Source organism: Gopherus evgoodei, chromosome 13, assembly GCF_007399415.2.
Source record: "Gopherus evgoodei ecotype Sinaloan lineage chromosome 13, rGopEvg1_v1.p, whole genome shotgun sequence".
NCBI classification, from domain to species: Eukaryota; Metazoa; Chordata; order Testudines; family Testudinidae; genus Gopherus; species Gopherus evgoodei.
In genome coordinates this window covers 16,804,731-16,827,768 of record NC_044334.1, presented here as the reverse complement: position 1 = coordinate 16,827,768, position 23,038 = coordinate 16,804,731, and the positions used below count along the sequence as shown (strand labels likewise).

General features: G+C 40.8%; 2 protein-coding genes across 6 annotated transcripts in view; one reads left to right on the top strand and one right to left on the bottom strand.

Annotated features, from left to right (window-relative positions):
• Positions 1–18,396, bottom strand: part of TXNRD2 (thioredoxin reductase 2) — a 50,904-nt gene extending 32,508 nt beyond the window's left edge. For all 3 annotated transcript variants that reach the window (XM_030583526.1, XM_030583528.1, XM_030583527.1), the window contains exons 1-8: positions 18,304–18,396; positions 16,477–16,542; positions 15,576–15,632; positions 14,849–14,993; positions 14,446–14,520; positions 12,462–12,540; positions 11,426–11,488; positions 8,096–8,166 (exon numbers count right to left, since the gene is read on the bottom strand). In XM_030583526.1, the coding sequence (XP_030439386.1) occupies positions 8,096–8,166; positions 11,426–11,488; positions 12,462–12,540; positions 14,446–14,520; positions 14,849–14,993; positions 15,576–15,632; positions 16,477–16,542; positions 18,304–18,379 (632 nt within the window). In that variant the 5' untranslated portion in view covers positions 18,380–18,396. The remainder of the gene's footprint in view (positions 1–8,095; positions 8,167–11,425; positions 11,489–12,461; positions 12,541–14,445; positions 14,521–14,848; positions 14,994–15,575; positions 15,633–16,476; positions 16,543–18,303) is intronic.
• A 75-nt stretch (positions 18,397–18,471) lies between these two features.
• Positions 18,472–23,038, top strand: part of COMT (catechol-O-methyltransferase) — a 32,496-nt gene continuing 27,929 nt past the window's right edge. Inside the window, exon 1 of one of the 3 annotated variants that reach the window (XM_030583530.1) lies at positions 18,472–18,571. The gene's annotated coding sequence lies outside the window, so the exon portion shown is untranslated. Of the gene's footprint in view, positions 18,572–21,432; positions 21,465–21,674; positions 21,753–23,038 lie in introns of those variants that run through there. The other 2 variants (XM_030583531.1, XM_030583533.1) reach the window with 2 other exon arrangements.

The following is a 23,038-nucleotide window of genomic DNA, read 5'->3' as shown; positions in this document are numbered from 1 at the left end:
AAACCCAGGGTTGTGAGCTCAATCCATGAGGGGGGTCTGGGGCAAAAATCAGTAGTTGATCCTGCTAGTGAAGGCAGGGGGCTGGACTCGATCTTTTGAGGGCCCTTCCAGTTCTAGGAGATATACCTATCTCCAATTATATTATAGAAGATGCTGAATAGCACTGGTCCCAGTACAGCTACTTGGGGGACCCTGCTATTTATCTCTTTCCACTATAAAAACTGACTATTTCTTCCTACCCTTTGTTATTCTCTCTTAACCAATTACTGGATCCAGGAGAGAACCTTTCCTCATCTACTTCGCTTAAGAACCTTTGGTGAGGGATCTTGTCAAAGGCTTTCTGAAAGCCAATGGATTACCATCATCCACATTTGTGGGCACCCTCAAAGAATTATAAGAGACAGGTGAGGCATAATTTTCCTTCACAAAATCCATGTTGACTCTTCCCCAACAAATCATGTTCAGCTATGTGTTCGATAAATCTGTTCTTTACTATATATAACCCATTTGCCTGATACCGATGTTAGGCTTACTGGCCTGTTATTGCCAGGATTGCCTCTGACATCTTTTATAAAATCAGTGTCACATTAGCCACCCTCCAGTCATTTAGTATAGAGGGTGATTTAGGTGGTTACATACCTCAGTTAATGTTTTGCAATTTCATATTTCAGTTCCTTCAGAATTCTTGGGTGAATATTATCTGGTCCTGGAGAGTTAATACTTCTCAATTTATCTATTTGTTCCAAAATCTCCTCCACTGACATCTCAGTCTAGGACAGTTTCTCAGATTTGTCACCTAAAAGAATGGCTCAGGTGTGGGACTCTCCCACATATCATCTACAGTAAAGACCGATGTAAAGAATTCATTTAGCTCCTCCATAATGACCTTATCTTACTTGAGTGCTCCATTAGCACCTCGATTGTCCAGTGGCTGGGATGATTGTTTGGCAGGCTTGTTTGTGATGCACTTACTTTTTTTTTTCCGTTAGTTTGTGTGTCTTTTGCTAGTTGCTCTTCAACTTCTTTCTTGGCCTGACTTACTAAACTTTTACACTTGACTTGCCAGAGTTTTTATTCCTTTTTATTTCCTTCAGTAAGATTTGACTTCCAATTTTAAAAAATGTCTGTTTGCCTGTAACTGCCTCTTTTACTCTGTTTAACCATGGTGGCATTTTTTTGGTCCTCTTTTTTTTTTTTAATTTGGGGTATACATATAGTTTGAGCCTCTATTATGTTGTTTTTAAAAAGTTTCCATGAAGTTTGCAGGCATTTCACTCTTGTGACCATCCCTTTTAATTTCTGTTTAACTAGCCTCCTCATTTTTGTGTAGTTCCCCTTTTTGAAATTAAATGCTACTGTGGTGCACGTCTCTGGTATTTTCCCCCCTGCAAGGATGGTCTAACACATAGAGGTCTATACAACCATGAATGGTGCAGAGAACATGAATAAGGAAGTATTGTTTACCCCTTCACATAACACAAGAACCAGGGGTCACCCAATTAAATTAATAGGCACCAGATTTAACACAAACATAAGGAAGTACTTCTTCACATAATGCACAGTCAACCTTTGGAACTTGTTGCCAGGGGATGTTGTTAAGGCCAAAATTATAACTGGATTCAAAAACGAAATAGATAAGTTCATGGAGTATAGATCCAGCAAAGGCTATTAGCCAAGATGGCCAGGGATGCATCCACACTCTAGGTATCCCTGTTTTTACAAATGCCTGTAACAGCACCTCATTCAGTGCAGCCCTAATCCTGACATAGAGATACTAGCAACAGAGGGGCTGTGTCAAGGACACAGATTCCTTGCTCCATTGACAATGTTCAATGGGGAACATTTGGTACTCTACTTCGAACTCAGAATTCACAAATGCAGCTGGAAGAGCACTACGGTTTTCCATCTTCAGGGAAGATTCCCACCACCAATTCAGAGGTTAATAGTCCCCAGCCTAGAACAGCTATTTCATGCCTCACAGCAACCACAGACTGAAAAAAAAGAAAATCTTGTCTGTTTGACAAGCATGCTAAATCCTTTACTTAGAACACAGTATTTCATCCTCCTTTAATGAAGAAGGTACTGTTTAAGGATTGTTTGTGGAGCACATATCTCTGAAAGAAGTCACTCTACTACCTGTGATGTCCCTGGTCTTGAACTCTACCCTGGGAGTCCCTGGCCTCCACCCAATGGCTACTGAAACTAGGTGGGCTAGGACTAGAACTATCGCCCCAGCCAGGCCCCCATCCACGGGAACTCTGATTGGAGGATTGCCTAGCTCCACCAATTGGTCCAGCTACACTATCTAAGCCAGGAGGAGGAGCAGGAAGTTTGTCCGAGCGCTAAGATAGTTTCCTGTTATGACTGCATTGGACCTTGCACCCAGTCTCATTCCGGCTCTGCTCCTGACTCCTCTCTCACCTGCACCTTAGCTCCTGTTCCCACCTTGCTTCTGCTCCATTCTTGATCATTGCCTTCTCCTCCCCTCCACTCATCGGAGACCAGACCCAGCTCTGACCCCAGCCTCTACCTTCTGATCCTAATCCTTAGCTCTGGTATTTGGCATCTGACCTCAGCTTCGATTCCTGGTTCTGACTCTGGCTTAACCCTTGGCTGTAATAACTGGCAGTTGACTCTGATGCGGATCCATGCCTTCATTCCCCAACCTGGACTGCTGTTCTGCCCACTAGACCTGACTCCTGCTATAACTACTAGGCAAGACTGCCTACATCCTGGTCCATAAGAGCACCTTGACAGTAGAAAACTGATAAATAGCGTAACTGTGTTTGGATTTAAGAAAAAAGTAACATAAATCCTCTCAAATAAAATTAAAAAAACCCTGCACAACATCAGTCAAATATTGTACAGTAAATAACAAATCCTAGACAGGGAAAATTTAGTTGCGGGTGGCCTAGTGAAATTAGCTCTTTGGGGTTTTTTTTGGAAGAGGCAAGGTGATGCTAGAATGGATAATTCTAATGACAGAGCTAATCTCTAAAAGTACAAATAATATAATTACATTTTTAAAAAATGGCTACTCTAAGAATAACTTTCTGGGTGCCGTGCAGAAGAAACTCATGTTCACCAAAATCATCAGAGCTGGGTGACAGGAATGTGCCTCGAGTTATCATCTGAAACAACATGGATAAATCTTGTGAAGACAGTTGAAGCTTGCAACTGTCCAGTTAATGTAAAGTATTACTTAACTTCTATAAATAGATGGGCTCAGGGGATCAGACCAAGATTTGGTTAACTAAAAAAATCTGAAAAGGATAGACTATCCAGTCCAGGAGACTTGCAGAGCATAGGCTTCTTTTAGTTTCCCATTTAGTACATTAATAAGCACTTCTGCACCCCTGGCAACAAGCTTAATAAACTGTTGATGAGAAAATGACTGACACTCTTAAATCTCCCTTGAAAACCTGCATTAGTTACAGAATCTGGAATTTAAAATTCAGGCCATTATTCTAACACAAACAAAAAATGTAGACTAGCAGAAGTCATACCGGGGTGAGGGGTTTCCTTAATTTGAAGAACCTATCCGCACTCAAAATGCAGACAGAACAAAATAGAAGCACTAACTGAGCTTATAAATATTATTCAAAAGCTCTTTAAGGAGCTCATGTTTATTGAATTAGTGATTTTTATTTTTAAGAAAACAGTTAATATAATACAACTGTATTGTACCACTGATTCTAAAGGAGCTATTAGCTCTTTTTTATTGTTTAACTATTGTTAAAATTTTAGATTTATATATATTTTGGCTTTTACCACATTATATTTAGGTAACACTCAAATATGTAGTCTGTCTGTCTCTGAAAACTATATATATCAGGATTTTCTTGCTTTAGTTTATTATAAAGAGTTTGGATAATCATGGATTTACGCAAGCTGCCATCTATTAAACCACATCCCTTTTAGAACATGGGAGTGAAATCTGGTACTACACTCTGTTGTTGTTTTTATACTCTTAAATCCCATTGTTTGGCAATAAATTCAACCAACTCCTATAATTTAACAAAAACTATATTTAAAGAATAAAGGTTCACTTATTAAGGAAATTCCCCATTAAGGATCAAAATACCTAGATAGGTATTATATGGGATTCAGTAAGGAGGCATTCAGGTAGTCTCCATTTTTTACATTGATCTTTGGCTTTACATCCAGGCTTTTAAAAGAAATGTAATGGTATCTGAAGCAGGGGTCAGAGGTATTTTTAACATCTGGTTTGGCTTTTTTAACACCCACCCACCTTTTCTTCTTTCTGTTTCTAGAAAGATAAGGCTTTTAGAATGTAAGGAGCAATGCCACCACAGAGAAGGCAGAAGGAGGCAACAGCTGCCTGAACATAATCCATTGAATAGAGGTATTCTTCCACCAATGGTTTTCCTCAATTAACTCTAAAGCTTCAAGTGCCAACAGAACGCTCCCTTGCTGCAAACTGTACAGACGCAACATTTAAAGAGATGGGATCATAAGAGGGCCAATACATTTCCAAGATCAACCTGCAATAAAAACATCTGTATTGTTTTTTTCTTTTGCATTTTGCCTAACTGTTGGTTTAAGCAGAATTTCCCAGGATGGTGCTTGATGCAGCATATTTGACATGGAAATAAGATATTGTATTTTGCCTTAATATTAAAGATACATGTAATATAAAATGCTGGATGTAGATATACATTTTTGCATTAAAAGGTATAACTGGTTTTAAAATACTTTGAAAACTGGCAGAGCCATTAGCCCTCATGAAAACGTACTGGTTTGAATGTTTCAAAACACTAACGCAAGAAAGCCTTTAAAAAAATAAAAAAAACTGAATACACATTGCCATTAAAAACAATTAAACTTTAGTGAGACAGTGTGGTCCAGTGGAGAGGGCATCAAAGTGAGGGTCAAGGAATCAGGGGCTCTGCCACTGACTTGCTATGTGGCCCTGGGCAAGTCCCATCCCTATTATCTGAGGCCACGAGGGAAACTCAGGTTTGATAGGTGCAACTCCCTCCACTTCAGGGTTTTTGTTATGGCATGAGCAAGGGTGATGCAGAACTGGCAAGGGAAAGTACGTCTGATGACACCCAGGAACCACATCTCAGGCTAATTAAAGGGCACTATCATCTGGCGAGTGGAGCTAGAGCACACGGTGTGCAAGAAAGATGGAAGCTATGAAATGGTCCTGAAGAACATCTACCTAATCCCCACTACAATTTAAACAGCAGTAAGAGGTTGTGGGAACAGGTGGCGCTAAAAGGGAAACTCAAAGTGGCACATGTCAAAGTTCAGTAAATAATTTATCACTCTCAGAGATAAATTTGCCCAATGCTAGGGCACCTGGATTTATCTCTGAATGGAAGGTGCACCTTCCTTCTCTAGCACACAATGGGCCAACATTGCCTACAGCAATTGCAAATGCTGAAAAACACAACACAGTTTCTATAAGGAAATATCACAAGGAGTAGAACTAGGACTTGTGCATACATTGGCTCCCCTCTTTTATTAGATGAGAAGTAAATGCAAGTCAGTGGCCATATATAACACCAGCAGTTAATCTAATTTACAGCCTCTCCTACAAACCAACAGGTTCCTTGACATCTTCAGTGTCAAAAAGGCAGGATTAAAAGCCAGAACACAGCCCCTTCACACTTGCCAAGTCTCTCTCATTTGGAGGAAGACTCCTTCAGTTTGGATTGATTTTATGGCAGTCTTTCAGTTCTAGCTATTGGTGTGAAGGATTTTATTGTGTGTATATATCAGGGGATTTTTAAGACTCGTTGGTTGGTTGGTTGCTGGTCTGGTCTGGTCTGCTCGTTTTTAAGTCTCCCTTAGAAAAATAATTGAAGACTGACAGCCCTGTAATTTATATGTTGCTAAATACAAGAGATATGTAAAAAATAGCAGAATAATTAGAACCCAGATCAGAATGCAAACAAAAGGCGTTAAACTGAACCTTGGGAATATTTATAAGGGAAATAAATTGGACAGAAAAAACCCTTCTGAACGTGAACAGCTCCCTCCTTCATCAGTTTCACCACAGGCTGATAAAATACAGAAATGCTACTGTAGCCCCTCAAGGCTTATTTTGACTAAAGCTTAGGAATGCAACATATAAACACTAGACTCCCACATTACACTGTTACAACTTGCATTAACAGCGACTGGACAAAAGCCACATTTTCATAGAAACATCTTACAGGGATAAAACTTGTGTTTAGTTTTTTTTAAAAAAAAATTTCCTCACATAAATCATGCTCTCCCAATTCAAGAGGTGACTGATATACTGCAAACAACTGCAGATTTAGTTTCCTTTTAAACTGTACTGAAGGGTTCTGTTTATCTGTTGATGTTTAACTGAAGACACACTGCATTTCTGAATTCAAAGTAGCCAGAACTGTGAATGGCACCTACATTTTGTTTCAAAATAGCAATTTCAGGTTCCTCAGGTGAGAGAGATCTATTTAGTTCCTGAAATCAGCTCACTAGAGAAAGTTAAAAAATATAAACATCTTTATTTGGCTAGAGCACTGGCAATCACTTACTTCCTATTGTTATTTGTATTGTGAAGTCCCAGGCATAAATCAAGACCCCACTGTGCCAGATGCTATACAAACAGAGAATAAAAAGACAGTGCCTGTCCCAAAGAGCTTCCAATTTAGTAGAGCAGAAACCTTTGCTACTAGTTATTTCACCCACACACATACAATTACATCATAAAGCGTTTTCTGTAACTGCCACATTGTTGTGCATTGAAATGTTGGGGTTTTCTTTATGAACACATTTTTACTATTTTCACTAATTAGTTTGCAATGTATAGATGTCTAACAATTTTGTATTAAGTTACATATATCAAACTAGTATTTCTAGTCTGAAGTAGCCAAAAAGAGCAGATTAAGAGAATGAAAAACATGACGACATCATGTTCTGTGTTCTTTGATTTGCTGTAAAAGTAGCAGTACCAGTTAAGAGTAAACACTAGCAAAAAGAAACTGGACTGTGTTTTACCAACTTATTTCAAACATACACAAAAGAGTCACAGCAAAGAATAACAATACAGCATTAAATTCTAAGCACTTGCTGCCCTCTTGTGGTTTCTCTTTATAACTGCTATAAATTAAAAAAAAAAAGCTACATGCTACCTCGATATAACGTCAGCCGATAGAACACGATTTTGGATATAATGCGGTAAAGTAGTGCTCTGGGGAGGGGGGGCAGGACTGCACACTCCGGTGGATCAAAGTAAGTTCAATATAACACTGTTTCACCTATAACACAGTAAGATTTTTTGGCTCCCAAAGAGCATTATATCGAGGTAGAGGTGTATCTTCACCTAGGACAGGGATAGGCAACCTATGGCATGCGTGCCGAAGGCGGTACACAAGCTGATTTTCAGTGGCAATCACACTGCCTGGGTCCTGACCACTGGTCCAGGGGGCTCTGCATTTTAATTGAATTTTAAATGAAGCTTCACCTTATTTACTTTATTTACTTATTTATTTATTTACTTATTTACTTTATTTACAATAGTTTAGTTATATATTATAGACTTATAAAAAAAGACCTTCTAAAAATGCTAAAATGTATTACTGGCATGCAAAACCTTAAATTAGAGTGAATGAATGAAGACCTGGCACATCCCTTCTGAAACGTTGCTGAGGGATAGCTCAGTGGTTTGAGCATTGGCCTGCTAAACTCAGGGTTGTGAGTTCAGTCCTTGAGGGGGCCGTGTAGGGATCTGGGGCAAAAATCTGTCTGGGGATCCATCCTGCTTTGAGCAGGGGCTTGGGCTAGATGACCTCCTGAAGTCCCTTCCAACCCCGCTATTCTATGAAATAGAATTCCAAAGACTCCTGATTCCAAAGACTCCTGATTGATGATGCTGAAAATTCAATTTGCTTTTCAGAGGTGTTTCTTGTGCAAAGCACAGAAATAAAGCCACAAAATAGCTTTACAAAATTAGATATAGCAGTATTCAGGAAAAAAAATTCAGAGGTGAAACAGAATGATAGTGAAAGCTAGAATGCAAAAGCAGTAATTTAGACCATTATTTTGCCTTATTGTAGCAAGGTAAGAATGCAAGGAACAATGTATATTAAAGTCTTACGTTTTTCCAGGAGATTCTTTCAACCAGAATATATCATCACTTGTAATTCCATATTCCAATGCACCTGCAATCTATGAATAAAATGTATAGATAATTTTGGCGCTGACAGAACACAGGAAATAAATGAAAAATTGAACTTGAGCATTACAAGACACTATACTGTTTCCATTAGTTGAATTTCTGATTTTCTGCAAAATAAAACCCACAAAGCTAAAGAATTATGTAGAGGTGCTAATAAACATTTTAGAATTTTACTATATTTGTACATGTCCAGTGGTTAAAAAGAACCCAACAGACCTATCACATACTGAACACCCCTAAAATTCCCATTGCTTCTGTGTGGAATCAACCCTATGTTCTCCATTGTGTGCGGTAACTTTTTAGAATGTTTAGACTCCGATCTATAATACTGGTCACCCATAGAATTGCCAATGTAATCTATAGAAAGGTAGCTGCAGTCAGCTCTTGTATTTTCCTACGTTCACTAGTGGAACAGTGGTTAACACAGATTGAAACAGAAGGGGGAACTCTTATTACAGCAGCCAAGAAGTGGAGTGCATGCTGCTTACCCAAACCAAGCACAAGGGGGGACGTTTTCTTCTTCTTTTGTCAAAGGAGTGCGAGCTGTGGTGTGCCTCTCCCCCCATTTACTTTAACACACGTGCAGGGAAAACTGCCGAATGCTTCAAAGAGTAATATTAAAGAATAATTTATCTAAGGCAATCAGCAAGTTTTTAGGTGTGATCCAGAAGCTGAAGTTCTATCCAAATCAGGACTGTGAAGCTTGGACTCTGAATTTTTCTATTCTAGTCTATGTAGGTTTTTATACCATGCTCAACAACACAGTATGGAGTACCTTCCTCTAGTGCATTAAGCCACATGACTATACACCTGTCAAGTGTTTGTTCTCTCATCCTCTCCCCAGAGGAAGAAGCATGTACAATGGAGTTTATGTGCATTAGCTTGACAGCTCTCTGTAGGCTAATTCAGGTGAGAATATTCATTACCCAAAAGATAGTGATGGTAATGTGGTGCTTTTTTTGTTTTTAAATATAAATATTGATTGCTCTGTGTTTATGTTAGAGAATACAAGGTTGAAGAAATGTGCCCTGCACTTGGAGGAGAAGGTGGTGAGGTCTGTGATTGTCCTAGTTCCTGGGGGAGTTCATATCACAGTCTTGGACCACCCCTGGAGAGCGTTCGGTCTCCCACACAGACAAGCTTTACTGGTTTTATGGAGAGTCCCATTGTGCCAGAGGAACATAGTTGTTGATCACAGTCATCATCCTTAAGCTTTAGATGATCTTTTACATATCCTGGGCCCAAGCCATGGAGTACTTTGAAGATAAGGACTGAGACTTTAACTTGATTCAAAATTCTATGGAACGCTAGCGTAGAGAGTGAAGGACAGATCTGATGTGTTCATGGCAGGACACACACTGGAGTGTACTGCACTAGTTGGAGTTTCCAAAGAGCTGAAGGTTTTCATACTCTGATATATCACCTTGCAGTTATCCAGGTGAGAGGTGAAGAAGGCATGAATAACTCAGGCCAGGTCTTTGTCTGCCAGGATGGGATGGGAGTTTCGTAGCCAAGAGGAGATGGTAGAAAGCATTACTTGTAGATGCTGCTATGTGATAGCTCAGCATCAGCAAGGAATCCAAGAGTATTCCTAGACTACAAACTGAACTGCCCAATTAGGGGATGTGTATCTTCAACCAACAGAGACTGCACCTTGTCTGCAAGCTCTTCAAAATACTTTTCTCTGTCCACAAGCATCGCCGCTGCCTTGCTTCAGCCAACTGTTCTTCATATAAGAGCTGATCTCATTCAAGCACTGGGCCATCGTGTGATATGCTTGCATGTGGTGACGGATAAGAAGATCTGTAGATTATCTGCATATTGCTGGAACTTGAGTCCATGCCACCTGAACACTTCACATAGAGGTTATAAGTAGGTGTTGAAAAGGAATAGACAGAATTGATTCTAGTGGTAGAGGTGCTCACTATTCATTGTGAGCATCCTTTCAGAAAGACCTCTAACCATTTTAGCACGTATTATCCTAGGAGCCTGCTGCCTCTCTCAGGCAAGATAGCAGATTCTACAGCATTCAACACTGTTGACCATGAGAGAGTTACACCAGGATGAAAATGGATGACAGTCTTGTATCCATTGACAGGAGGAGATCATCCATCAGTGCCACTGAAGCAGCTGCCACTAAAACTTTGACAATGATGTTCATCATATCAGAGCACCAAAATCCCAGTAACCATCCATGACAAGAGAAGGAAATGGGCAGACACCTCTGACCTGGCTTACTGAACGAACATAGACCATAGGAACAGCAATGTCTATACAAAAGGATGTTCAATATCACCTCCACAACTCTTATGGTGAAACTCATTTCTTTTTTCTCCTTGCAAGAGCTATAACCATTTTTAGACATGACTATGTTATGCTTTCACCCTTGTTTCACATAGGCATTACACAATAAGGGATGAGGGAATTACACCTGCAGAAAAACATGCAGGAAGCCTATTTTTGGTTTTTACACTCTGTCAAAGGAATTTACATTATGTGCCAGCTAGTTCTGAGAGGCTTAATGTTCAGTGAGATCAGCCTTTGGTAAACAACACTGATGGGCCGCAAGATAACTAACTGCTATGGACCTTTTACCACCAGGACATTGGTTAGAACCCTTCCCTGGTTGATAGCAACTTAATTTGAGAAAAGACCAATGGCTTATATGAAATGAGTTCAGACATCTCAATTCAGTTTCCAGTGGACAGGTATTTACCTCTCAAAGTCACCATCACAATTAAAACTAATTGGCATTTTCAGGAGAGTCCAATGAAAGTAAATCACCCTGATCCTCAGAGGTGGTCCCTCCCAATCAAGGTAAATATACATGGTCAGGACAGTCTGGGAAAGGATGCATGGCGAGTTCCCATACTTAACAGTCTGTTGTATAAGATAACGACTCCAGTTTTAAGAACTGTTAGTCTGTCACCTTTCACCAGCACTAAGAACACTTTTCAAAAAGAAAGCTGGACCTGCCAGTTGCTCTCCAACTTCAGATGCATCGCCCTGAGACATCTCATAAAACTGGTTACGGTCTGATTAAAAAACGGGTCTTATATTTTAATTTTTGCTGGAAAGCTCACATATTATATTAAAGACAACTGTTCCAGCTCACACTCTCACAAAAGTTAATCATTTGTATCTTTATCTGTGCATCTATGTCCTTTGGTAAGTCCTCCAAACATTTAGTGTGAGCTAAAGCAGAAAAAGTAAAGCTATTGGAGATGTCACATGGCAGACATGACTTACATGTGTGGGATATTTTGGCCTCCCTCCAGTGGCAATGACGATGTTTTCTGCAGTAACGATAGTCTTCAAATAAATACACAGAGTTAGGATCATCATGATCAACAACCTCTGCAAGAATCGCTGGCTTTATTCTGAGACAACCTTATTGTCTGTCATTAACTTTTAATGACATACACATGGGTATTAAGAACTCAGAAAAACTGGTATTAGCACATGCTATTTGTGTAAACTCGTGCACAAACCAGCACTATGTTAACAAAGGTTGCATTCATCTAAAAGTGACAAATGATTTTGGGTACTAGAATCAAGACATCTTATAAGGAGTGATTTTCAGAAAGTGCTGAGCATCTACTATTTGAAAGTCAGGCCTCTTTAAAGTACCTCAAGTAATCACTTCTGAAAATTTTGGTACATTTACATAGTTTTATTCAAGATCTTTTGCTAATGGGGCAGAAGTGATTACCAACCATGACTCCACTCAGGTGCTTGAAGTTAAACTGCAATATATCTGCATTAAAAAAAAAGATGCAATGTTTTTCCAATTTTGCAAATGGAGGAAAAGCATCTCTTAGATGACCCAGGAGACAACATAAGGAGGAAGAGTTTCGTTTAGTGGTTACAGCATAACACAGTGAGAAGATCTGGGTTCTATTTAAACCTCTGCCATTGATCTTGGCTCTGCCAATACTATGGGACTTTGGCCAAGACAATTAACCTTCTTGTGCCTCAGTTTTCCCATCTGTAAAGTGGAAATAATAATACAAGCTAACTCAATGTTGGGAGTGGGGTTTATTATGCTCAATTATCAATATTTTGATGTTTATTTAAGCACTTTGAGATTCTTGGACAGAGAGTACTTTACAATTGCAAAGCCCTATTAATTTCCATGTGCAGGAGGTTCTGGTTTGATAATTGCAAACTAAATTTGCAAAATAAAACCTAGATCCCAGTATATTTGACAGCTAAGAACAGACTTGAGGCTAGAGTTTCTGAGGTTCAACCAGATGAGGCTATAATAACCAGCCATGTAGCTCACCTCTTTACCTGCATTTGTCAAACCACGAACTGTGTGTGCATCCATCAAACTGCCTGTGAGGTTGAAATACTTCACTTTTCTGTTTAAAAAAATTACACCTGCTTAGTGAACAAAAATCCAAGACACGTACAATCAGCTAGCCCACTCTTTCAAGAGCATCAGGCCTAAAGTGACAAAGAGGCAGGCAGTAAATAGCAGCAAAACAGGAAAGTAAATGGAAGGGGAGCATCAGCATTCCATAGATCTATTTGTGGCTTCACCACTGACTTATGTGACCTTAGGCAAGTCACTTAAGTAAACTATGGCACAAAAGTTATCTATACAATGGGAACAACACCTATTGTAAAAGATGCTGCAAGATTTAGTGCTTAAAAAAACCCACTGATCTCCTAGATGACAGGTACCAAATAAGGGCACAGTATTACTATTTCTCTAAAGTGCATACTTAGGAACATTAGCTTTGTGACTCCCTCTGAAGTTAGCTATGCACCTCCTAAATTACCCATTAACTTCATCTTCACCACAAAGGAAACATTGCCAAATGATCTAGACAACCTTGAGAAGGCCTGAGGGCTGAAAAGTTTGTCTGTTCTTTAAATGATGTTAACTATGCATTCATTTCTATAGTTCAGCAATGTTATTTACAGGCTCACTGGTGCTGTGCGAAAATTCTCCCACAGGAACCTCAGATTTCGTCTATTTTATATTAATGTCAACCCTCCTGCACACCAGAGCGAAGGTTTTCTGGTCCTGAAGAACCAGTCCATTCACTCACACTCATCCTTAAAGTTACTGCAGTGCCCCTTCCAGAAGAGGCTGGGCACAGTTCCTTCCAAAGCTTATCAATATTACTTTGAGTCATCCCAGCAGAAAGATTTCTATTCACAGCCCTAACTTAAGCTCCGTGGCACTCCAAAACTAAATCTCTGGGATGACAAAACCTCACAGCAGCAAAGAATCCTGTGGCACCTTATAGACTAACAGACGTTTTGGAGCATGAGCTTTCGTGGGTGAATACCCACTTCCTCAGATGCATGTCTGACATGCATCTGAGGAAGTGGGTATTCACCCACGAAAGCTCATGCTCCAAAACGTCTGTTAGTCTATAAGGTGCCAGAGGATTCTTTGCTGCTTTTACAGATCCAGACTAACACAGCTACCCTCTGATACTTAAAACCTCACAGGACAGCTTTTGTCTAACAGTCACTCCCAATCACTTTGCACATAAGTAGGGTCCTACCAAATTTGTGGCCATGAAAAACGCATCACAGACCATGAAATCTGTGTGTGCTTTAACCCTATACTATAGATTTCATGAGAGGGGAGACCAAAGTTTCTCAAATTGGGAGTTCTGACATAAAAGGGAGTTGCAGGGGGGTTGCAAGGTTATTTTAGGGGGGCAGCAGTATTGCCATCCTTACTTCTGTGCTGCCTTCAGAGCTGAGTGGCCAGAAAGCAGTGGTTGATGGTCAGGCACCCAGCTCTGAAGGCAGTACCTTCCCAGCGGCAGTGCAGAAGTAAGGATGGCATGGTATGGTATTGTATGGTACCACCTTTAGAGCTGGGTGCCTGGCCATCAGCTGCTGCTTTCCAGCCACCCAGCTCTGAAGGCAGCACAGACCCTCTGCAATAACCTTATGACACCCCCTACCCCTCCACAACTCCTTTTTCAGTCAGGACCCCTATAATTACATGAAATTTAAGATTAACATAGCTGAAATCATGAAATTTACAATTTAAAAAATCCTATGACTGTGAAATTGACCAAAATGGACCGTGAATTCGGTAAGGCCCTAACATAAGAAGGAAAAAGTGGCAACATTTTTCACTCATTTAGCTGACATTAAGAAACAGATCAATAGTCTTTGATGGAGAGTTTCAGTACTTGCAAAAATGCAGGAAATGCCAAAGCTGAAACAGCAGTTCTACAAAGAGGAGAAAAGCTGACTATATGAGGGAAGATCAAATGTAGAGTTTCATTTACTTGTCCTGTAGCTGCACTCTGTGTCCCCAGTTCAAGGATTTGACATAATTTTGAATGGCTTCTGCCATCACAGGCCTATCAAGAAACAAGACACAAAGTATTAAATCATCATATTACAGATACTGAAAATGCAACTCAAAGATTGATGCACAGGTAATTGATGGAAGTTATTTATATTACAAAAATATTCTTGACACTAGAACAAAGTGCTAAATGAAAACTCTCACACAATATCTTCCTTGTAAAACTAGCAAGCCTGATTTTTTCCAAAGAGTGACCAAAGAATAGTCCAAGTGAAATTCAATTCTGTTGCTGTCTCAGAGTGAAAAGCAGTGGGGAAAATTTTGGTAATTTTAATACACATCTACGGAAACACAAAATGCATAGGTACAATATTCTTTACCAGTCATGGCGAACAGGGTGGGATATATTCCAGCCATAATGTTGGGCATCTTTAAGAGCGCTCCCTAAAAGAGATGCTTGATGCATAAGCTTTTTAGGAATGCAGCCAACGTTCACACAAGTGCCACCAAGTCCCCATTTGGTTCCTAAAGAGAACGTACAAAAAATCCAAACAGATAATTTTAAACTAATGCAGTTAGTTTGGAATTCACAGATGCCATTTACACAATCTGCTGCAGATGAATTTCTAACTCTTCTTATGGTATTTATGGAAATAACTTTTTATTTTTAAGTTTAAGATTAGTACTAAAAATACCTTAGATCTTTTGTGCATTGAGAAGTGTAAGAGTGAAAGCACAGCAACACCAACTATATACAATCCCATTGAAATGTCTGCGTTCCTACCTCCTCATTTACATAATACACCATAGGAAAAATTCAAGAGCCACTTGATTTAGAGATAAGATAATGAACACAAGCTGAATTGTAAGTTACATTTGCTAACAGTCATGTTTTAACTGAGACAATGATTTTAAACTTTATCCAAATTCTGCTCCCACTGAAGTCAAGGGGAGTTATGCTATTGATTTCTTGAGGGCAAAGACTGACTCACAGTGTACTTCTACAATGCCAAACACCACCGACACCACACTGGCACTAATGTGTTTAGAAACAGACCTATTTAAAACTTCTTTGATATAAAAAGTGATCATGGCTTACTTTCATACCTTTAGGTGAAGGCTCCACGTAATCAAGAACAGCCACCTTCTTTCCAAACTGAGCAGCTTCAAAACAAAAAACAAGGAGAGCAATCATATTTAGCAAAGAGGAAAACACATGAAGGAAAAACCTCATTATAGTGCTGCAGTTCTGGAGGAAAAAAATATAAGGTTATTAAACACATTAAATACAGTTAGTAAAGACAGCAATTTCCCTGACAATTCCAACAGCTGTTTGGTGCTTCTAGTTTCAGCAACTGTTTTTACTGTGTGTAAAGATGCAGAAGGCAGGGCTGGCTCCAGGCCCCAGTGCGCCAAGAGCAAGCTTGGAGCGACACGCCGCGGGGGGCACTATGCTGGTTGCCGGGAGGGCGGTAGGCAGCTCCAGTGGACCTCCCGCAGGTGTGCCTGCGGAGGGTCCGCTGGTCCCGCGGCTCTGGTGGAGCATCCACAGGCACGCCTGCGGGAGGTCCACCGGAGCCGCGGGACCGGCGAGCGGCAGAGTGCCCCCCACGGTGTGCCGCCTTGCTTGGGGCAGTGAAATGGCTAGAGCCGGTCCTGGCAGAAGGTATAATAAAGAGTAAAGGAAAAAAGGATACCATCTACTGAAGCATTCAGTGTAACTTAGCCCTTACTTCACTGTTGTAGTGTGCTAAAAGTCCAGATGGCAATGAAGGCAGAGTTTAAAGAAAGATAAGGGGAAGAAAAAAAACCCACCATACAAGACTGTCCTGTTCCTGTCTATGAATGACTCCTCAAATATAAGTGAATTAATGATTTTAAAAAAACATTCTTTGTAAGGACTAAATGTTTTAAGGAGACTAGCAGAGACAGCAATGACGTAACTAATATAGTCATAATTTAAACAAAAAATTGAACTTTTTATTATTATTTCTTTACAGCTCCAAACCTTCTTTTGCACAAGCAAGGCCTCCAGAACCTCCACCAATCACCAGAAGATCATACTCATTTTTTCCTATGGAAAGAACATATAAAAAACAGAAGAAGAAATTAGAAAGATGGCAGAGGTACATTACGAAGTGTCAGGTTTGGGGGTTTTAAAATTAAAATAGTGTCCTATCAGTGTCCCATAACTCATAGACTCATAGAGGTGTCAGGTTTGGGGGTTTTTAAATTAAAATAGTGTCCTATCAGTGTCCCATAACACTCTGTTGTACCCACTAAAACATTTTACCCTCTAAAAGAACAATGTGCTAGTGCATGAAAACCAGCAGATAAAACTAACTAGTTTGTTTTCAGAAATTAAACAAAAAACAAACAATAAACAAATAGCAAAAAAGTGAAAATAAATTAGATATTGTACTGACAATGTCCACCAAAAAGTGGATTGACACAATAAGTCATAATGCCTCTAGCTTACTAGATCATTATGAAATAGATTATTCTACTTATCTGCCATAACGGGGGGAAAGTTTGTCACATATACATAGGAGAAACGGACAGCAATTTCCACAACAATTATAACTGGAACTCTAATGCATATTTCATTGACAAGAGAGTAACAGGTCCTATACTGTGTCTGAAGTTTTCATGCATGCAGTCTCCAAAGCAACATGTTAAAGAGTCTTATGAAACTTTGGTTGAAAAAAAGTTGTTCCAGAAGTAGACATTTTTCTACCCAGACTATTTAATTTTTGTTCTCAAGCAAGCAGAAGCAGCAATCTAAATTACGAACTAGTAGTCTGCAACAACTCACTTTAATACAAAAGGTAAAAAGTGATTTCTATCACAAAGAGCCAGACCATTTGGTTTGCTAACAGCCTGATTTGTCAAGCTACCGAGGGTCATCAATTTGTAGTTAAATAAATAAGAAGCGATAGCCCTCAACAACTTGCAGGATAGGAGAAAATCACATTCCCAAGCTGTATCACCAGTTTCAACCTGGGCAGGGGTTGGCAACCTTTCAGAAGTGCTGTGCCGAGTCTTCATTTATTCACTCTAATTTAAGGTTTCGCGTGCTGGTAATATATTTTAACATTTTTAGAAGCTCTCTTTCTATAAGTCTATAATATATAACTAAACTATTGTTGTATGTAAAGTAAATAAGGTTTTTAAAATGTTTAAGAAGTTTCATTTAAAATTAAATTAAAATGCAGAGCAACCCCAGCCCGGTGGCCAGGACCTGGGCACTGTGACTACCACTGAAAATCAGCTCATGTGCCTCCTTTGGCATGTGTGCCATAAATTGCCTACCCTGACCTAGGGAGTTTCCTTGGTAGATGTGTATATTTCAGAATAGAGAGAGGTTGTGCACAGAACCACTGATCTCCCTCTATAATATAATGGTTGTGCTTAAAAAGTTGTTAGGTGCCTTCAGATAAGGTGTCACCGCAACTCTGGGTGTCTCAGAGCTGGAAATGGGCGGCAGAGTCCTCCCCACCCCCCAACCCAACATTTCCAGGGCAGGGGGAAATGGCCACCTACTTGCCCCTCCCCCACCAGCTTCCTAGAGAAGGGAGCCCCACCAAGAACCAGGAGCTCTCTCCCCCTCCCCCCGCCCCAGGAGGGTCTCAATCACCTCCCCCAGCGGCCACTGCTGCTGCCCCCCAGTCTGAGGCCGAGTGGGGAGGCCGCCCCTCGTCCCCGCAGCAGCTCCCCCGACAGGGAGACCCCCTCCCGTCCCCCCTGCAGCAGCTCGCCAAGAGACAGAAGGCGGAAGCCATCCCCGCCGCCGCTCTGGCAGAAGGCAACTGCCAAGGGGATGAGGCCGCCGTACCTGACAGGACCCGAGCCGTACGGCAAAGCACAGGCTCCCATTGAAAGCGCTTCCGCCCCCGGCACAGCGCCGCCATGTTGTACGGCAAAGTTACCGCTGCATCCCCCGCCCAGGCAGGACCCCAGATGCCCGGCCTGTCCGGCTCAACGCCTGACTGAAAAGCACGGAGGAGCCGCTGCTCTCATGCGCTCCTCAGGACAGCCTGGGGCGGAGAGGGTCGGCTCGGGGCTCTGCCATTTCCCGGAGGCGGCAGCGGCGGCTCCACTAGGTTAGTTGGGGGGGCTGAGCGAGTCAGGCGGAGGGCAGCGGCCGGTGGGGAAGTACAGGCTGGTGGGCGGGCTGAGCAAGAGGCTGTTGGGCCGCGCCGCCGTGACCCTAGGCCGGGGGGGGGGACCGGGGTTCGAGTCCTTGCTCCGTCTGAGGCGCTGTGCCCTTGGTCAAGTCACTTAGCCTCTCTGTGCCCTGGGCACCAGTGCCCTGCAGAGCCTGGGGGTGGGGCTCCGATCCTGCATGAGCCATCACCCCACAAACTCCAGTTACCCTTCCTTTCCCATGGACCAGAGCGTTTGGGTGCTGAGCGCCTCCCCATGATGGGCTCACACATCTTTCCAGTCTCATGCCAACTTCGCTTTAAGACATGGTGCTTTGTGAGGTGGTTAAACAGGCCCTCTGGTGACATAGGAATTTACTTTGTTTCAAGTAGCAGGGTTTCTTTTTTTTGGAATTGGCACACATCCCTCAGCAACCCCTCTGATAAAGAAATGGGGGGAAGGTCTCTGCAAAAAGGGGGCAGATTGAAAAAAGAAGAGCACGGTACTCAGTTTGAGCAGAGAATACCTCTTAAGAGCAAAACTCATTTTGTCCAAAAGTTGATCTTTGATAGTCTGGGGGTGACTGGCGGTGTGAAGATTCCCTTCTGCTTTCCAGAGGCTGTAAAACTAGCGTATCGACACTACTGCAGATGAATGACTGGAATATTTACTGTAGCATTAGCACACCACCTCTGCAAGATGAGGAGGAGCTATGCAGCATGTGCACCCCACCTTTCCTCCCATATCATGCCCCTTGGCATGGCAGCACTACACCAGTGTTACTAGTGGGACTGCCACAGTTGCATAAGTGAAGGCAGGAGAGCCTCTAAGGAACCAGTCTAGTGGTTGGAGTAGGATCTAATCCTGATCCTACCACTGACTGACTATACAGTTTTGGGTAGCACTTCACCTATGTGCCTCCTGTTACCCATCTGTAAATTAACAATAATTATATTATATAATAATCCCCCTTTTCACATGGGAATTACATGATTTAATTATTGTTTGTAAAGTCTTCTGTGATCCTCTGATAAAAGATGCTATAGAAATACAAACCAGACATTAATCAAGATTATGCCAGAGGGACCAGTAAACTTTTATTCATTCAAAAGTTCTGGCTATTGTCCAGTTCTGTGGCATAACTGTAGACTAACATGTTACAACACGGGAATCTAGATACTTTGGTGATTCATCTTGGGACTTTAAGCCCTTGGCCCTCTGGAGGAGCAGCCCTAAAAAGGGACCATCTTAGTCATTCTCTAGTGCCTCCTTAGAATAGCTCAGGAACAGCACTGATTGGCTCATGAGAAAATTGCATCCAAACATCTTGTGCTTCAAATGTGGACAGTCCCATGCAGGGCTGAGGGGTCACTGGGTGGGGGGAGAAGCAGGATGGAGGGGAACTAAAACGGGAAAAAGAAAGATTTGAGGGACTAAAGACAACACCTAGCATGGACAGAAATGCTCTGCATACACAGTAACTTTCTTTGCTCATTGTTAATTGTTGTTTCACACCCCATGAAATGAAAACTGCAACACTTTGATAAAAGGATTGAAAAGCTGTCTGGTATCACGATGAACACCTCTTTGGTATGTTGCCTGTTGAATGCTGGATAGGTGATGTGCACAAAACTAAAGATAAGAGTTCAATATGTCCAAAAGGTGGAGCAAGTTCTCTTTGTTGTGGATTTATCTTATTGGTTGTTTTCCATGGGAAAATATTGCTAGACCATTACATTCTTTCACTATTGGGAAAATACTTCTAAGTAGCAAGACACTACTGATAGCATGTCCCATAGCTAAGAATCCTTAGTAAAAAATGCTCTGATCCTCAGCCCTGGAAAAATGTGCTCTTAGGACCATCAATAGCATTTCTTTCAGTATCAGCTGCAGAGATGGATCATGATGTGATTGGAGAACTTGTCCCACTGATCCTAGTATGATAGTTATGGCTGCTGAACAAATATTAGAAAACGAACCTGAAATCACGTTCAGAAATGTCTTTTATGCTCATAGATGAATGCACATATCTCCTACTCCCAAGCTGCTTTGGTATGGAGCTGTGAAAGAACACACTCTTAGAAATCGGGGATGCAAACAAATTTCTTAAATGACATGTTATTGGACTCAGCTTCATGTTTTCTGAATATTATCAATTGTAGCAAGACAGTTAAATGTTTTACAGTTTTATACTCTAGATGGAATTTAGTTGATTTTGGGGGGAGATTTGTTCAATACATTGTAAACAATGCATTATGAAAATGGAAAAAGGAATGACAATGTATGATGTTTCACAAATATTTGAAAATAAATTCTACAAGAAACCAACCCATATATATAACCTCCGTATTTGTAAGACAATAATAGACCTGCCAAGAAGGAAACTTTCATTTGGGATTAATTTTCAGGACAGTTTTAAAAGTCTGTGCCTCTTTGTCATGATGGATTGTATGTCTGTGTTTTTCCAATGAAACTTTTAAAGTCTCCTTCATGGAGAGAACCAGTTTGAGATGCACACTGTGAAAAATGGTTTTGTAACTTTCTGATTGGTACGATGTTGTGTTGTTGTAGTGGTGTTGGTTCCAGGATCTTAGAGAGAGGCTGTGGGTAAAGTAGTTATCTTTTATTGGACCAACTTCTGACACACAGTCTTTTGAGCTCTATGTAAGCTGCTCTCTCTCACCCACTGAAGTTTGTCCAGTTAAAGATATCACCATGCCCATGTTGCGTCTCTGATTGGTACAACACATTATCTTGACTTTCCTGTTTGTTTTGGCTCTCTTCTCCTTACACCTAACTAGTGCTTTCCAACTCGCTAGAAAGAGAAGAGGAAGAGAACAGCCATAGTGGGTAGCTACTGTTTTTTAAAGTTACTACACTACTATTCTGTTTTGCAAAGGGGGAAGTGGGGGAATTAAAGCAATTGTATCTTACTGCAGTCATATTGAATGTCCTATGAGGGTGTGGCTGGAACTGGGTTAATTGGTTGAGCTAAACAGCCTTCTATAGAGGACTCACAGTTGCTTTCCACATACATTGCTTTCTGTGGTCAGTTGCCAGTGTGGGTCCTGATTTTGGCATAAAGGAGGGGGTGAGGGAGAACTGGAATCTGCTGGTGACCTTGAGAAAGAGATCAAGGTAGGATATGTGATATAAGTGAAATGAATGGGATTGTCTATGGAACTGACTTGACCAGTAAGGCAGGAGTACAAAGCCAGAGCTGCAGTGAGACAGAAAGAACTAGTGACATCAGGACTGAGGTGACTGGTGGTCCTCCTGGCTGAAATCAGAAAGCTCTGGGAACAGTTAAATCAGCTAAGTATGTGGGAAATATCTCAGTGTGGGGGCTAGCCTCACATCTACTCACCTAACAGAGACAAAAGCTATGGAAAACCAGTTAAAATGTCTTGCATCACTTTTGCATGAGACTTTTCAGTGGAAAAAATAATGTGGCAATAATTTTCAAGCTCCAATTCTTTGCTTTGGAGATTGCAGAAATAGAAAATTATACCCTTTTTTAATAGGTGTATTGCTTTGCATTGGTAGAAACAGAACTTCAGCTAATTTGCAGCTGAAAACTGTCCCGTATCTTAAAATTTAAAAAAATGGCCTGGATGTTAAAACTCTTGCAACAAATGGCTTGTGGAGGTTTTTTAAAAGCAGATTATCTCTGAAAGATGTCTAAATCTAAATGAAAGTGAATTCAAATTCTTAATCTTGGTTTCAGAGAGTGCTATAGTAATCAGATTTCACCATAAAGTTTCCATAGATTCCAGGACATTGTTAAAATCTGGGAACTTTTCTGCATTGAAATGTTAGGATTTAATATAAGATCTGAAGATGCATCTAAAGGAATGGAATTTCACTCCAGAAAAATTTCCGGAGGAGGGTCGGAGACACACAGAATTACTCTCTTCTAAACCGGATCATAAATTAATTTCACCTGTTTTTTAAAAGAAAGTCAGCCACTCTAATGTGGCTAAGTACCCCAACAAAGGGTACTTTTGTAACTCGGGACACTTTCTTTGCTAATGATGTTTTCTGCTCTTTTGCTGCTTGCTGCTTACAGCTTGTGGAAAAATAATTTGTTTTATTTAGAAACCTTCCAGCAAAGTTTCTGGTTTTTCAAACTTCTTTCCTTTTTTTAATACTAGAACGTTTTGGCATGTTAGCAGGGTTTTTTTGTTGTTCAGAAGTTCATTTGTTTTTTCTCTTTATTCCTTCCTTATTTGTTATTTTATGTTTGTGGCATCTCCTCAACAGTTAATTGATTTAAAAGTGAGGAAGCAGGAGCAGATGGGGTTGTAAGCAGCAAAGTTCTTCATTTTATGCAAATAAGTCGTTATATTAAAAAAGGGAGGGGGAGAGAAGTATATAGAAGCATGGGAACTTAACTACCTCTGAATGTTTGTTACTTTCTATGA